The sequence below is a fragment of the Acartia tonsa genome, chromosome 9, assembly GCF_053477335.1.
Source record: "Acartia tonsa isolate MP-2025a chromosome 9, ASM5347733v1, whole genome shotgun sequence".
Lineage (NCBI taxonomy): Eukaryota > Metazoa > Arthropoda > Copepoda > Calanoida > Acartiidae > Acartia > Acartia tonsa.
Genome location: NC_137268.1, coordinates 9209727 through 9227619, shown reverse-complemented (window position 1 = coordinate 9227619; position 17893 = coordinate 9209727). Strand labels below are relative to the sequence as shown.

The 17893-nt window shown below is 30.5% G+C and overlaps 1 protein-coding gene across 1 annotated transcript in view; it reads right to left on the bottom strand.

Annotated features, from left to right (window-relative positions):
• Positions 1 to 2158: 2158 nt before the first annotated feature.
• Positions 2159 to 17893, bottom strand: part of LOC145328532 (uncharacterized) — a 33227-nt gene continuing 17492 nt past the window's right edge. The window contains exons 13-20 of the mRNA XM_080172246.1: positions 17695 to 17794; positions 16958 to 17103; positions 10859 to 10979; positions 10282 to 10358; positions 9648 to 9736; positions 4249 to 4368; positions 3772 to 3836; positions 2159 to 2481 (exon numbers count right to left, since the gene is read on the bottom strand). Coding sequence (XP_080028372.1) covers positions 2159 to 2481; positions 3772 to 3836; positions 4249 to 4368; positions 9648 to 9736; positions 10282 to 10358; positions 10859 to 10979; positions 16958 to 17103; positions 17695 to 17794 — 1041 coding nt within the window. The remainder of the gene's footprint in view (positions 2482 to 3771; positions 3837 to 4248; positions 4369 to 9647; positions 9737 to 10281; positions 10359 to 10858; positions 10980 to 16957; positions 17104 to 17694; positions 17795 to 17893) is intronic.

Sequence of the window (17893 nt, the reverse complement as noted above, 5' to 3'; positions counted from 1 at the left end):
TTTTACCTAAAAACCTTGAATATTTGATTTTAGATTGCTTTTTTTCTGAAACCATTAAGTAAGTAAGAAAGAATGGAACAAATCAAACCTATCACAGAAACCAGCTTGTAAATAAATAAAAAAATTAAGATTAGAACTAATATAAATCATATTCCAGTATGGCTTTGAAACCGATTGATATTCACTGAATTAGAACCGGTATTCAACCATACTGAAAAATCGTGTTGAGCATCGTATTACAGACAATTTTTCACCAATATTAAAATAAAACTTATAAGATTAAAACCGGTGTTAATTTTTAATTTCAATCAGCGGGAACCTGTCTATAATACGATGCGATAAATAACTATTCTAGAATTTAAGAATAAAGTTTTCTTAAATCCTATGACTAGATGAAATGTAATGCACAAATTTCTTTCTTCAAAATATAACTAAACTAGCATAATAAAATTAATCACAAATTAATTTAACAAATCATGAATACAAGTTAAAATTTATCAAATTTTTTACCCTCTTTAGTGACGCAGCTACTCTAAGACTACAGTATCTTCGTTCGTCTAAACGTTCTGTCTAATTAATTTTAACCCTCAAAATACATATTACCTTGTTATTCCTGCACTTGAAATAATTATAATTGTCCTTGTTAAAATCCTTTATTATACACATTAAAAAAATGAAAATTTAAAACTTTTCTTATTTCTTATCATGCTTTTTTACATTCATTAAAATTATAAAAAGCTATAAAACTTTGACCTAAAAGGTGCTCTGTTTTAAAACAAAAATATAGTACAAAAGTTTTTATAGTCAATTTTGACTTTTGGCCGTTTATTTAAAACATTTATTTGTCAATATGAGATCAGTAAGAGTAATTTTTATTAGGTTTTTTAAAGATAAATTATTTATCTTCGATATGCTTTGTTTAAGTCAAAATTCAGAATAACTGAATTATCATAAAAATTCAAAAATTTAGTAGTAAATCAAATATTACACACCTAATTTTCATCATTAATACAATTGAACTAAAATATTCTAAGGTGGATTATTAAAAAAATAGGATCGCTAAATTGGCTATTGTAGCCAGATCACAAAGTTGTTTTTGTCCAAAAAAAATCCTCCAAAATCATATAAAAGTCTACAAAAATTAAGCAAAATCTGATCGATGTTAATAATTATTCTATAATTTTAGAACACTTTTCTTGAAAATTATAGATAAATTTTGTGATCTAGCCGATTCAGTGATGCTTCATTTTTTAAGAACCCACCTCTGTTTAATATACTAGAATACATTTATTGGTACATCTAAGTAGAAAAGCACACTAGTAATTAATACATGCAGCTTAATTTTTGTTTTTTCATACCTTTTTGAATTATCAAAAACTTTTTTTCAAAAAATCAAAAGTTTCACAGTTAGAATCGTAAAAAATACACAAAACAAAAAAATATGAGAAAGTTATTTTCTTAACAATTATTAATTAATATGTTGTACATTTAAGATATAAAATGCCCTTTAAAAAAATCTTTTCGTTCATTTTATGAACCTTTTTTTCACCAGTTTAAGTTTATATCTATCATTATTATATTTCTTTGCTTAAAGCTCACATATTTAGTTTCGTCACCAGAAAATGTATTCAATTTGATAATGTTTTTATTTTGCATTGAACATTTAATTGTTGTCTTTTTGCTACACTAGGAAAGTAAAAAATGTTTTTTTTTATCAATAAAGATATTTATTGTGCATGTTGTGCGCCGCCCCCTGTTGTCAAACTAATAGGCGAGCTTTGCTGAATCGATAGATTAGGCTCATACTTTGCCTCAAATTTTGGCACACACGATCCGCCGTTGTTTGAACCGCCACCACTGCTTGTGGATAAGGCGGCGGCTGCCGCCAAATCAAACCGTTGCATATCAACCTCGTATTTTTGCACCGCCGAAAGATCATATTTTGAATCCTAAAATGAAGTTGAAATTTTTGGGCCGTTATTTTTGAAGAAACGTGTTTTAACAAAAAAAAATGTATACTTTACAGATCTTTAACTATAAATTTCAGCAATTATATAGCTAAATATTTATTAGCTAATGTAATTTTTAAAAAAAATTCTAATACATTATGTAATTTTTTTATGTGTTAAAAATATTCATGATCAAAAGCTGATAAATTTCAACTTTCCTGATGTGGGTTGACCGCTGGTTTGCTCTCCCCCATACCACCACCTCCTCCTCCTAACAACTGCGGATGAAAGGGGGAGGCTAGGCTCAGAGCAGGGGGATGATGTTGCATGGGGTTGCTGAACAGATGAGATGCCAGGGAGAAGGGGGGTTGTTGGCCCCCCGAGCTGGTGGGAGATTGTAGGGAGGGGGAGGAGATACCAGGGGGCGTGGGGGAGCTGCAGAATGAGGGCGCTTTGGAGCCCGGTGGGGTTATGGACCCCAGCGGGGAGGTCGAAAACATGTTGGAGCTGCTCATCATGCCATTAGGAGAACCTAAACAAACATTGAAATACTTGATTTTAAGAATGTAATAGAAAGGAAGGGACAATAAAGTATATTAAGTTTCCAATCTATACCTTAGTAATTAGTGTTTGCTTTATAGCTAAAATTTATCGGTTGAAAGCTTATAGAACACTATAAATATATAGTAAACAACCAACTTTTCTTTTCCTGTGAAAATTCATGATTAGTACAGTATTTTCTTAGTTATTATTTGATCTGTATTGTAAATTGGAATAAGCTATTTAATACCACTAAATTAAGTAAAAAAGAAAATATACCCAAGTTTTTTTGTAATATAATAATAATCATAATAAGGCATAATAGGTAGAAAAATATTTACTAAAATGTTATTATCTTCGTGTAATTTTTGCTAAAAATAGTTTCTTTATGTGGTTTAACTAAATTTTAGTTGTGAGAGGTGAGGATAACTGTAATTAAATTTATCATAAGATGAAAGTCATATTAGCAGAGATGGCAGGACTAAAGTCCGATCCTCAAAAATTACTGCAATTTTTTGCATAAATCATGGAGGACAAAAAATAAAACGTCAACCTAGCTACAAAATTCAGGTTGCTCTCAAAACTATGAGGGCTATTTTTGAATTTTTAAATAGAAGCCTAAAACAGAAAAAGAATTACAATTTCGATTTTTCAGTTTCTAGAAAGCATTAAAACCCCACCTTAGAAAATAATTGTCAACGCATATATTTTTTTTAAAGATCAGGCTTTAGTCTAGGGAAAGAATAGAATTTTGATATTTTGAGTAGTATTAGTATGAGTATTAGAGAGCTTGGAGAGTGGGGGTTATTATTATTATTAGTGGGCAGGGGGGTGGGGGTCGGTGGTGAATTAGAAATTAAATTATCTTCGCAAAGTAAATTTATATACTCTAAAAAGAATACAAATTTTAGATAAATTTTGCAATATACATGTAGAATGACAACAATGACTGTGTGGGACGGAAGTACTGAAAGACCTATTTGATACTAGCGTCTACGCCCCTAGAGGCCTCTAGTGGTACTTAAATTTTTTAAAAAATATATTATTTGAGAAATAATTTCTTCGTGTAAAGATGAGTTGTTTCTTATTCATGTTAATTAACGTTTTTCCGACACTGACGCCGATCGGCGGGAATTTTTATTTTTATTTTGTATTTTTCGCGATTTTTCTTCGAAGGCTGGTGGTACCCTCCTCCAAAAGAAAACCCTATCGGTACAGCGGTTAGCGATAACCTCGATACAGGCAGACAAACATCCTGTTACTTTATTATTAGGATACTTACAGCTAGGAGAATTAGGGCCACCAGGGTTCATTCTCTTCTCCTTCTGTCGCCGGTAAATTGCGCGCCTAAAAAAAGACGCCATATTAGACAATTCTTAAAAGATAAATTGGTATATCTATAATTATATTTAAGCTACAGGCATAAACTCGAATAGTGTATTTATAATTCATCTGCAACTATTCAATCTTATAAAAACACTATTTATTTTGAAACTTGTAAAAAAAATATATTCAGTATGCTAATAACAAAATTAAAATTGATAAAGCTCTGTAATAATAGATAGTTGTAGTTTAAATCTTAATCAAGTGTTAAGTAGTAGCTGTAGTACTGATAGGTGTGACAAACAAACAAGGTTAAAATATAGAGAAGCAACATAATAAACTAAAGTCAACCCAAAATCAAGCAAATAAAAAGCAGCCGCCAGCAATTTTCATAAGAAAAAAAAACTTTTTGTAAGCAAATTTAAATGATGCAGACCTTTGCATAACAGAGTGTGGGAAGGGGAACCTCTCCGGCGCTCCATGTTCTTTTTCATCCCAGGGCTGGTGGGGGGAGGCAGAGGCGTGGCCCCCCGCCTGGGCGAGGCTCATTTCATATCTGCAAGATTTTGGGTTGATCTACCAGGTACGACAAAATTTTGACACCCAGATTTAAAAAAGAAATTTGATTTTAATCGCCTTTAAAGCATTTGAAACAGGTAAACGACATAATAAATTGGACAAGTATAAAGAAACGAATAGGAGAAAAATTCTGAAAAACAATTGTTATCAAAATAAATAAAATTTTAATTTTTGTCTTCTTGTTTCTTGGCCTGAAATTTTTACCGGTTTTTTTATTCTGATTGTTTTTCAAAATTTTTTTTCGTATCCAACTGAAAAAAATACAGTGTATAACTTGAATTATTGCTAAAATACCAATTTAAACATTTTGATATTCGTATATGGCAAATTTAAGAAGTACATTGTATTAAAAGTACCAGGTGTCATTATTTGTCGCACCCAGTTGTATATTATGATATTAATATGCAAATAAAAACAAGTAAAATCATATAAAAATTTGTAAAATGTATCTAATATATCGGGTAACCTATTTACTAGATAAAAAACGTTTAGAAGGAGTTTTTATGTGATTTTTGCTTTTATTGTATAATTACAAAGATAGATTTTGAACACGAGTATTGTTTTCTTAATTTATGTAGGTTAGACCTAAGTAAAGTGTTTGATTGCTATAAAAGAACTATTTAGTACAATTATTATAAAAAAGTTTCTCATAAATACGTCTTGTTCTTATTTATTAAAAAAAGACTGAATAATGAATGATTAAAAGGCCAATTAAAGACATAATAACCGTGTTAATTTGCATATCAAATATGAAAAAAATGTCTCAAGAAGTACTTGAAAAATTTAAATACCTAAATTTAACCACATTAATATTTAGGTTTTGAAACAAATTTATTAATTTCCATGAAATAAGTTTGTTCTTTTCATAACCAAAATTTATTAAGGGGGGGGGGGGCGGGAGAGAAATTGAATTTCTTTAGCTTTGATATAAATAACAGTGATTTCTAACCCCCAACCCATTTTGGACACTACCCCTTCAGGACACTGTATAACTAAACCCAAACTAAAATAACAATAAAAAGTATAAATATACAATAAATCTTACAATTGAACTTTATATAGTAGGATAAGCTACGCTATATTTAGATTATATTCTATTTGAAAATTAAAATTTTAGTTTAATAACTCAAATTCATCTATACCCTTAACAATAATGATTAAATATCAGACTTATGTACAGTTTAATTTTATATTTTAAACATATATAAAAGGATTTAAATATCTATATATTTGAATCAAAAATATGATACTTATACTAAATAAGGTCTCAGAATTGTTAAATTTTATTTTTCTACAAATAATGATTTTAATTTTATCAAGGGCATTGAGTAAAACAAATTTGATTAATATTTTTATTAAAATTTTGTCAAATTAGCACCTTATGTAAGTAAAATTTAACAATTAATTAAATAAAGGTAAGCTTAAAGTTTAAAGTTTTAATTAATTTCCTAATTTCCTAATTTCTAAACATTTCCGCTAAGTAATTTAAAATCAAAGATTAAATTATTTAATTTTATAAAGATTAAATATATTAATTTTAAGTGTTTAGGTGTCTGTCTGTCTGTGTCATTAAGAGTTTAAAATAGAAATTAACAATTTTTCTTTAGATTTTAATTTTTATTTGTCCTAGGCAGGTTTTAGACAATTTTTTTATTGTTAACATAAATTTTTATCGTTCTACTACTGTTTTTAACTTAAAACTCACAACCCTTAACACAACCTACCTCCCCCTTTATCAAAAAGAATTTTTGAAAAAACGAATCTTAAATACTTAATCTCTTACACTTCCCTGCATAATATAATACATTTTTTTTTAAATTGGCAAAAAACCTTAAAAACTTCGCCGTTACAAAAATAAAAAATAACACCTTTTTGATAATCTAAAAAATGTGCTGCTTTTGATAAACATCTTTTCTTGTTAGTTAAGTTAGCAAATACTAATACTATTCCTTTTTTTGTGTGGTGAAAACACGTTAATTGGATTAGGTTCCTACTTTACCCATGTCCATATATTACAGCAAAAAATTTATTTTATTTTAGGAACTATCTATTTTCAAAAAAGGTTTAAAACTAAATTAAATTAAGTAAAAATAAATCTTATGGACAAAATAGTTTTAATTTTGCAATGTAATTGTCATCAATAACAAAGTATGTCATGTGTAGATTTGATTAAATTTAGTGGTTATACTATTTTAAATTTTAAGTTTAGTGTTTTTCACGGTTATAAAGAAACACCCCTTGCCTCTTAGATTTTTTAACAACATTGTCGAAGAATTTTTTTTGCCAGAGACTTATTTTACTTGAAGATATATGGGATAGGATAATGGCAGTTAAATTAATCAATTCCCAAAAAAGGTGTATTGGCAAATGTCCTCTTTGTTGTCTTAGTTAGTCCATAAATGATTTTAATTATTTCTTTCTTTCTGCCTCAGCTCTGGTAATAACTTTTTTTTGAATATTCTCAATAAGCATCTATTCGATAAACTACTTTTTTCGCCTGTTTAGGGAAGAAATAATTTGAGCCTAGAGAAAATATAATTATTTCGGCTGTTATGTAATTCACTTTATGCACAGAAATCTAAAGGGATAAGACAATCGCCGATAAATTGATGCACATCCTCAAGAATGATACACTAGATTGCCCTTTCTTTAGATTACAATTAGTGGTTGAAACGTTTGTACAATCAACTTAGTGAACCAACCAATCAAAATTAAATAAAAGTCAAAGTAATTGTTAAGCAAGAAACAATAAATCGTTCTGATAAACTTAGAGGACTAGTGTAATAAACAGCCTAATGTCTCCTCCCTCACTGCTTTATTCGTCCGTCTGACCGTCTGTATTGCTAAAACCTAAAAAAATCATTGTCTAGAACTTTGTTAAATATGAAGTGAATTAGACAACAAAAAGGGAAATGTGTTATCTTTTTAAACACCTTTTTGAAAAGAAGTTAAAAGCAATAATATTATTAAATCAACACTTTTCATTCAATGGAATATTTAGGACATATATTTAACATTTTCTGCAATATTTTAGCTAATACAGATTTGAAAATTAATAATAATTGAGCTATTAAAATAGTACATAATTTCAATAAAACATTATATTAGAAGAGAAAGCCTTTACTAAAACCTGTCCTTTGGTTAGTAATTTAATTTGTAAGTTTAACACAATAAAAGTTAGAATACAAGTTTTAACTTCAAAGTTTAAATTCATGTGGAATATGTTATTGTTTAAAATTTTGGTCTTTGTCTGTGTAGTTTATAGTAGAGAGTGTAGCAAGTTTGTTTTAGAAATCAAGTTTTGTTTACACAGCTTCTATGCTTTGTATGCGCAAGTTAATATTCAGTTCCAAGATTTATACAACCTTTAAATGTACATGGAAAATATTAAGGTGATTTCATTTTAAAAGTTTATAAACATCCTTTTCAAAAAAGATAAAAAGCTATGTACATACATTTTTTAGGTAGTGCGATCCTTACATTAAAAAATAGGAGCTTTGTCTGTCTTTCGTGCGTTTCGAAGGCTCTTGCAAACCACTGAACCAGAGTCTAGTTTCTCATAGGTCCTAGATTTCCCAGATTTATACAACATTTTTAATGTACAATTATTTTAAAATTTTATGAAACACCCTATTCCAAATGATAGATAGGTAGAATAACTGTAAAAAACATGGATGACAACATCCATAAAAGAGAAGCACTGAAACGGTAGGACAAACGAACATTAACACTTATATAGTGTCAGAACTGAATAAGCAGAATATAAATGTATAAGAGTCGAAGCAAAATTGTAAGTAAATTTGTTGAAAAACTGATTGATACAGGATAATGTGTATGGACATACTTACATTTTTAGGACTTGATGACAGAGTTGCTTTGCTTATAACATAATACTTTGTTGTCCCAGGAATCAATATACCAAAAATAAGTTCAATCGGATGATTAGATCACATAAAAAATTTGTTGTTAAAAAAGGAAAAAAATCAACATGTTTAAAATGGATGTACGGACATTTTGGTAATGATTGTAGAGTTGCTACGCTTTCTAAATTGTACCTAACTACAAAAGGAATCACCATACAAAGTTTGAAATCGATAGGATAATTGTAACATGCCTAAATTAACGAAAAAAGCTTTGCTTTTAATAAATTTCTGGCTATATTTGTGTAAGTAGTGCATTTAAAAAAAGTATTTAATTTATATCATTATAGAAAATTTGACTTCAATTCTATTTTAAATATTTAAATTTGTTAAGTACTACTTGAGACATCCTTATCATATTTTATATGAAGGTTATTTAATCAGTTTATCTTATAAGGCTAATCTTTTAAAAGTTTTTCCAGGTCAAACAATAGTAGGAATAGCAAAAGATTTAGAATGTGTGGATATATTGACAGGGGAAAGTTTGTCGTCTAATTATGCTAATTATGGAATTTGGGCGGTTAGTCCTTGTTGAAATATTAGTTTCATCCATTAATTTTTAGCTCTTTCTTACGTATGAAAAATAGTATATGGTTTTTGTTGAGCACAAATAACCCTCTAACTTATTTATAAAATAAATTGAAAATAAAAGGTATTTTTTCTTTTCGTGATTTCTTTTACTTTATGTCAGGTTAGGCTTGGTTGTGTAGTAGCACTGCATGTGTTGGCCCCGAAGGGTTAGAGCCCCCGCAGGAGTCAGACATAAGAAATAAAACTAGCCCCTCCTTATTTCAAGAATAGGTGGTTGGGGTTCAGTGCTCTGCTAGCACTTTTTGGGAAAGCACAAAGTAAATGATTATTAACTGTACATATGACATTCTGTACAAATCTTAATATTGAACAATAGCAACTTATATGCTGTGTATATTCTGGACAAAAAATAACCATATTTACTTTAAATTCATAATAAAACCAAGTTTCAGATTTCATTTAAACAAAACATTAATCTTAAACATTTATTTATAATTTATGGAAAATACTACTGACAAAAAATCAACTCCCTTTGCTTCTGTATCAAAGAAATTAGATCATGGATAGAAAACGAAGTAGTATTTTCACAGTAGCGTTTAGGTTATTTTATGATCCAAAAATTATAACAAGCCTTTTCTCCTACAAGGAACATGAATAGTTAATGATATAACTCATATGCAATTTTTAAGGCTTAAAGCTTGAAACAGTTTAAGAAATATGTGTTAAAGAAAAGTAACTTTAAAGATATTTTTGGAACTCATATAACTTCTATAGGCAAATCCATATTATATGAAATTTTGCTTACCTATTACAGAACCAGACTCTAATGACCTCCTTCTCCATGTTGAGACTGTCAGATACATATTGAATCTCTTCAGAAGTAGGTTTAGGATTCTGAAAGCAAAGTTGTCAAATTTATTATATAGATTAATAATTATGTAAGCTTACATATTGAATCTCTTTAGGTTAGGCTACGCCGCTGGTAACATTATGTTTTAAAAAACATTCAACTGTGTATTAGTTTATATGTTGGTTTAGGATTTTGAAAACCAATGGTTTCAGGTTCTAAAATTTAATTTTGTTAGGCAACTGAATTTGACAACAACAAAAAATTTGGAGTCAAATAAAACTAGGCATTGTATCCAGCTGTTTTTGGTGTTTGCTTTAGAAGTTAATGCATAAAAAAAATACTCAAAAAACAGAGAATTTTAGCTTTTTTCCAGCCTCTTGAACTATTTCAGATTAACTTATTTATTTTATATACTTTACCTCTAAATGTTAGACAAGCCCTAGTTTTTAACCGATTAATATCCGCTGGTTTAGAACCGGTTAATCTTACAATTTCTCATTTTACTATCCGCGGAAAGCTGTCTATGAAACAATACGATACATATATCTATCTTTCTTCTTATCTTATGGGATGGATTAAAACTATGTACCTGATTAAAAGCCCGTTCTAAGGCTATTCTAACAGTACTCTCTATGCTTGTTCGTTTCTTCCGTTTTCGTCCAAGATCTAAAAATGTAATTTTCATAAAAAAAATCATTATACTTATTTAAATAACTAGTTTTCTTGATCACGCAGTAGCTGTGAACAAATTAAAATTAAAATTGTTGATTATGAATTAAGCATTATAATTTTGTATGATACTCTACCTTGTTTTTCACTTTATTAGGTAATAATTTATGAACTGCTTAAATATGAAAATGTATAAGAATTGTAAAAGTTATATATCGGATCGAATTATAGACAGCTTTCCACGGATATGAAAATAAAATAAAATAACGTTAACAAAAGAAAAATTTTAAGATTTTTATTTAATATTTGTGGTTTGTGGAAAACTGTCTGTAATGGGATGTTATACATAATTTTGAAGTATGGCTGAGAACCGTTCTAATCCAGCGGATATTAATCGCTTTTAAAGCCATCCTGGAATATCTATTCCAGTAAGGCTTTAAAACCGATTAATTTCTTCTGAATGAAAACCGATTGTGGGCCCTAATAATGTATCTTACCCATAGCTTCAGCAGAATTCATTGAAGAACAATACATGCTGGGACTGCTGGTTGGCAGTCCGGCGGCTACAGAAACCGCCGCTGCCACAGCCGCGTTTCCCGATTCCTGGGCTGATACAACCTGAAAAAGACAAACATGTCAAGTATATTTTCACCAGAAGAAAAACTTTTTTCCACAATTCTAATTAATCTGATTAGAAAAAATGTAAAAAAAATACAGTTGTCTTAAGAAGGATGTAAATAGAGAAAGAAATTAGAAATGCGACGTCATAAAAATGATTGATTATCCATCCCTTTTTTAGGGGGTTTCTTTCCCACTCCTCCTCTCAACTCCATCATTATATGACGTCACATTGAGTGACTTGCTCCATTTACAAGAAGGATCATATTAGACTGGTAGAATAGTTAAAGGAAAAATAGTTTTCTTTCTTAGCCTAATCTTTCAATTTTCATGTACATGTATTAAGTATCATATATCATTTTTATCATGTTTACCCCGAAGTTAAAATCCCAACTGTGCCCTTGGCTATATAAGCAACAATGTAAAATCTTCATTTACTAATATAAACAGAATAGGGCAATGGAAAATAGATTAATTTTCCCTCAAATTATAATGTGTGAAATTCTGTATTTGCTTGTGATGTTCTAAACTTAATTGTTTTATAATTGGTATATAATAATTTGATATAATTATCAATTTGTCACACTGTAAAACAAGTTCAGCAATAGATGTATTATTACTGGGATGTAGCACAAAATTTTCATGTACTATGATAAAGGAATTATCGCTGCTGGCTAAAATAACAATACCCCATCCCCTCCGCTCATAGTGGATGAACGAACTGACCAATAATTGAGGTTTACATAAGCAAGCTAAATTGACAACAATTTTTCCCTTGTAATTGTATCCACGTATATCCTATATCCATTAGTTTAGCTGATGATTTAACTAGCAGATCAGTACAAACAAAAAACCCTGTAGTTTAAGAATAGACTAAGTACAAATATTACATATTAGTAAAAGATACATGATAAGTCATGATGTAAAGAATAAAATCACAATACATAGATGCTGGGAACAAAACTTCATGAGCCCCTCCCCCCCCCCCTAACTAGGGGAGGGTGGGGCACTGGGGGATAGATGGGCGGGGATATGAAAACTTAAGACAAGTCTTGACATGCTCTGAATATAAAAGTTTGTATTTTGCCAATAGAATTTGCACGAGAAATTTGCAAACTAAGATGTGTATTGACTGCTAACTTTCACGGATAACAAGGATACCCCAGAGAGAGATAGGGGACAATGGGCTGTTTATCACACTAGTCCAAAATGTTTTATAATAACGTTTTCTTATTCGTTGACTTAAAATTTTGGTTGGTTAATTAAGTTCAGTGTTTAAACGTTTCAACCACCAATTTTAATCTACTGTAGGTATACTTTAATGTGTCATCACTGGGAATTTGCCATTATCGGCAAATTTATCGGCCATTTGATCCCTCTGGATACCCAGTCAAACTATTATGCTGTTATTACAACAACAAAACACTGCAGTAGAATATTAATTTAAAATTTTAAAAATGGTTCTCAGCCCTTCTGACTAATCATGTATAGCATCATTTTACAGACTATTTTTCACAAATATTAAAATAAAAATCATAAAATTAATAATTACTAGTTTAGTTCGCCAGGCCGTTTGCCCTACGTGGCTAAAACAAGGTTTAATATCCTCGGAAAGCTGTCTATAATACGATGCGATAACTAACTGTTCTACAATGTGCTTTATATAAAGGTTTATGAGATGAAGATCATGATCCAAAATAAGAATTAATGCCATACTTATTATTTAATATTAGGCTTCAATAGTCATTCCTAAATTATATTGGATTAATTTTGTATTTAAATAGATTTCCAATAAATAAAAATTTTAAAAAAGAACTTAGCGTCTTAGTAGAAAGATATATGAATAACTGCTTAAACCATTTCATGACATAATAGTAGCTTCTCTTTCATTTTTTTAATACCTAGGAATGTCAGTAAATGATTGTCAGGATAAATTGACTGCTATAAAATTTACTATAAAAAAAATAACAATAAATCACCAAAAACAGTGTTCGCTTGCACTATTGCTGCGCTATTTATTGACAAACGTGTCCTAGTTATCCCTATTATATAAAGTAGCCTTTTTTGTCTGTAGCGAAGGATCTCGCTAACCGCTGAACCAATATGGTCCTTATTTATAGTGAAGCCTCACATAGGTTTGGGATGTTTTTATGCAATTTTTCTTTTTAGATTTAAGACTTGGGATGGTTTTAGGCTATTTTTCTGCCACCTCCTTACCCCTTTGAAGACTGAGTCCCCTAGATGCTAGGGGCGCAGCCGCTAGTAAAGATAAAAAGAATAAAAGTTAACACAGACTAAAGTAAAGGGGTGGGACCAACTCTTTTTGCGGACAATAAAATGATAAAATAACCATATTCAACCATATTCATTCTTCACTCGTATTGGCCCAGTCAATAAAAACGGAATATGTACATATTGAGTAGAATGGTGGGGAGAGTTCACAATATTATGTAAATTTATCTTTATACCATGGGAATATTTGGGGGGAGTTGGGAAGTTTTCATAATTTTCTTTGGAACATAGTTTAATCAGTAAAATGCCCGCTAAACCTATAATATAAAGTAGTAAGTTTTTTTTGTCTCAATCTTAAGATCTCAATAACTATTGATCTGATAAACTTCTTCTTTTTAGGGAAGCTTGACTTAGGTCTCAGGATGGTTTTAAGCTATTTTAGCATCATGGCTTAGTATGGTTTTGTTCTATTATTCTGTCCTTACATACAATCTTTAATTCAGAGCCCCTATATGCTAGTACCAGGGATAAGGGATGGGAAACGTAAGAAAAAATTATTCCAGGCCTATTTTCCAACTAGGCCTAAAAAACTAGTTTCGGGATGACGCAGTAGTTAGATTTGAAAACTATGAACAATGATGAAATAGCTATTATATGAATGCAAAGAAAAAAAGTATAGAATAGAATTCAGGTAGTTGATTCCACCTAGCATAAAATATAATAAAAACTTTTCAAAGAACCAATATGTTAGTGGGTTTAAGTAGAATCCCGTTAAGATGGTCATTACTTCGCCACCCCCCCCCCCCCCTATTTAAAAAAAGTTTTTTTTGAGATGGTTAAATCTGATTTATTTTCAAACATTTTAAGGGGGGATCTACTTCACCCCAAAATTTGTATATAGAAATAAACACCGCTTTAGCCCCCCAGCTTTAATAAATAAATTAAGTAGAATTGAATAAGTACATGGGTAACATTCTATCAACTAATTGTTCCATAGCATACATATAAATTAAGAATTAAAAAAAAAAAATTTTACGTTAAAAATTAACAGAAAAGTTTAATTAAGTGTGCAATAATTTTTACCAAAATTAATGAAAATTTTTTTTAACAAAACACAGTACACTTTTTATTTACATATTGAACTAGTTTTGTATTTGTAATCATTTAGGTGGGTTATCAATTCCACATGAAATATAACTTTTAAATTGTCTAAAGACATGAGTTTTTCACATTTTTCTGAAGTATAAAATGTTGAATCCTACGCAGTCTTCAAGAAACAATCTCTCTGTTTATGTTTTGCTATATGGACATTTATTAATGTGTAGATTTAATAATAAGTTGATGTGATTGAACATCATATATATTGTAGTCATTCTGATAGCAGAAAATTTCCATTGTTTTCATTCTAATAGCAGAAATTTATGTTTGCTTGAATTAATTTAGCCAATTACAGTTAGGGAGTTGAATCCATTTTTATAGAAGCAGAAATATAATCTTTGATTATGGTTTGGACCCTCTAAAACTGTAATCTACCCTTCCACTTTCCCCTATCTTGGTGAAGATATCTTCAACGCCGATACGATTTTTGAAAAATAAGATTCCACTTTTGTCTCTCTTGTTGAAGATATCTTCAACGCCGATACGATTTTTGAAATGTAAGATACCACTTTCCCCTCTCTTGGTGAAGATATCTTCAACGCCGATACGATTTTTGAAATTTAAGATTCCACTTTTGCCTCTCTTGGTAAAGATATCTTCAACAAGAGAGACAAAAGTGGAATCTTATATTTCAAAAATCGTATCGGCGTTGAAGATATCTTCACCAAGAGAGGGGAAAGTGGAAAGGTAGATTACAGTTTTAGAGGATCCAAACCATAATCATAGATTATATTTCTGCTTCTATAAAAATGGATTCAACTCCCTAACTGAATTAGGAACTGGGGGAAGCGTTGGTTATTAATTAATTGGTTAATGCTAAAAGCAAGTTTCAGGCTATTGGATATTAGCCTACAGCCAATAATGAACTGGCGAAAATGAGTTGATTTTATAGGCAAAAAAGAAAAGTTGCCCCATCACTTTAAAAAGGAGGCTGAGACCTAATTTTCGGCCAGGTTTCCCATCCCTTATCCCTGGCTAGTACTAAGTTTTTTTTTCTGTAGCTTAAGATTTCGATAACTCCAGTAATGATTAAAGTCCTCATTTCTGGAAAAAAAAAACCACTTAGTTCCAGGGATGGTTTTAGGATATTTTGTTTTCTAGATTTAAGTATTGGGATAGTTTTAGTCTATTTTTCTTCCTATCTCTTCGCCTTCGAATGCTTAGTTAGACCCTAGATGCTAGGGATACTGCCGCTAGCACTTTCATATAAAGTTTTTGTCTGTAACTTGAGATTTCGATAAATACAGTACTCATTAAGGTCTTCATTTCATAAAAATTCCACATGGGTCCAGCGGTGGTTTTTGGCTAGTTTATTCTTAGATTAAAGTAGCTTAGTTAAATACAGCGCTCCTAGCTGCTAATCTTAAAAATGTCATTTATGGGGTGTAAGGTCATACTAAGTCTTTATGAATTTTCCTAGTCTCGAGAGACAATTCACAATTAGAGGAGTTAATTATTTCAAAGACCATCATACCGTTGAGTCATGACCTTTCCCCTCCTGAAAACAATTAAGACCTAACCCGAGACCCTTATGAATATTTCTAGAAATGGGAAAACCTAATTAAACAAGATTTGGTGTTTTTATGTTTTTTAAAAATCATTTAAACCCAAAACACACATATTATGATCTAAAAGTGACTTCTTACTAAAATTTTTTTTTATTTTGGTGTATCAAAGATAAAAATTATATTCATTCTTTTTTGCCGTTAAAAAATATTTGACATCTTTTACCAAAATGCCAATAAAATTATAGATTACAAAAATTGCAAGCGTAATTTTGGCGGTAGATTTGCAAAACAAAAATCCAGGACAAATTTTTGCATATAATATTCACAAAATTTTGCATCAAGATTCCCAGGAAAAGGGTTTATAATGCTGGGGAAGGGGGAAAAAAGGGGAACAATTGGGGAGATATGGTAAAGAGGGAAGTGGGTAAGTTGGCCTCTGAGAGGCAAACTTTATATTCAAATTTTATGAATTTCAACTAGGTCCCGAGGCCGTAGGAAAGAGGAAATGGGGGGGGGGGGGGGTAATAAAAGGGAATTATACATGAAAGATAATGTGGAAGGGAGGGGGTAGGAAGGGTTTGAATATATGAAGTTAAAGTTGTGCACAAGCCTGATGTTCTTGTGTCGACCAATCAGAATCAAGATGAAAAATTGAAATTCTGTTCATATGCAAATTAGATATTTAAAATGCGGGAAGGGGAATTTAAAGAGGCTTTTTTGGCGCTCAATTTTTATTAATACAAGTTTCAAAAAGTAAAAATATTTACGCATAATAGTGAAATTTGAATAAAAGTTAACTTATTCCTTTTCTAGAAGAAAGGTTTCATGGAAAAATCTTTCAAAATATGAAATTTCCTTAAAATATCAGCCTTTAAAAATCCTTAGGTTAAAGACAAAAATTACTTGATATGTATTTCAAAATAGTATGAAAAATTAAATTGCAATCAATACGCCATAAAATTGAATTTGGTTAAACGTTTGAAAGAAAAAGAGTATTTTCTTCATACAGAATAATTTATGGTCGCTACTAAATTATGTAATTATCCTTGTATTAAATTAATTAATAAAAAACATGTATACCTCTAGCCACTTAGCCAGCAAGGGTTTTAGCTTGCACATGTTCTTGAATGAAAGGTTGAGGGCCTCGAACCTGGAGATCGTGGTCTGAGAAAAGTCGTTGCCGTATAGCTTTCCCATGGCGAGTCCTACGTCGCCTTGAGTGTACCCTTTGAAAAAATTATTTTATGATTTTTCATAGAAATAGAAAGAGCTTATCACTCTTATTGTTTAGCCGTTTTGTCCATGTTTTTAGACATAAAAGTGTCCATCTGTTTGTTTTTCCGTTTGTATATACGTTTGTCCATCCGTCTGTATGTCGGTCAAATGGTCTTTTCATCCGTTAGTCTGTAATATTATTTACTCTGGTACTTTAAGTGATTCTAAATTTCCTTTACATATATCCTAGTCTAATGACCTTTTAACCCTATGACTTTCATTTTCTGCCTGTTAAGATTTTGAATACAACATTTGGGTATAGTCCCTTTCGTGGCAACGCTCCTTAAGGGGCATTTCTTCGTTTTTTTACAAAGCAGTTTTTCTCCTATTTCTGGCCCCTGCGGGGGCTCTAACCCTGTGGGGAAATCACTTAACCCAATATAACCTAACCTAACCTAAAATAACCTATAATAGCAATTTTAAAAATACGACGAATCGCCCCTTAAGGAGCGTTGCCACGAAAGGGACTATTCCTCAACTATTTTTGTTTCTAAGTTGCATGCTGAATGCATTATTACTTTTGTATCATATTGAAAATTTACCTAATTTAATTCGTTTTTGTTTGAAAATTTTCGCAAATTGTTCCAATTCTTCTAAATCCGTTGTTTCTTCAGCGGGCATTTCTAATCTCGGGGCTGTTACCTAAATTAAATTTGATTGAATGTTCACCTCCACCTTTGACTGCTGCGTTAATATTTTTCTTTTCGCTATATCACATCGTGTTATAGACAGCTTTCCACG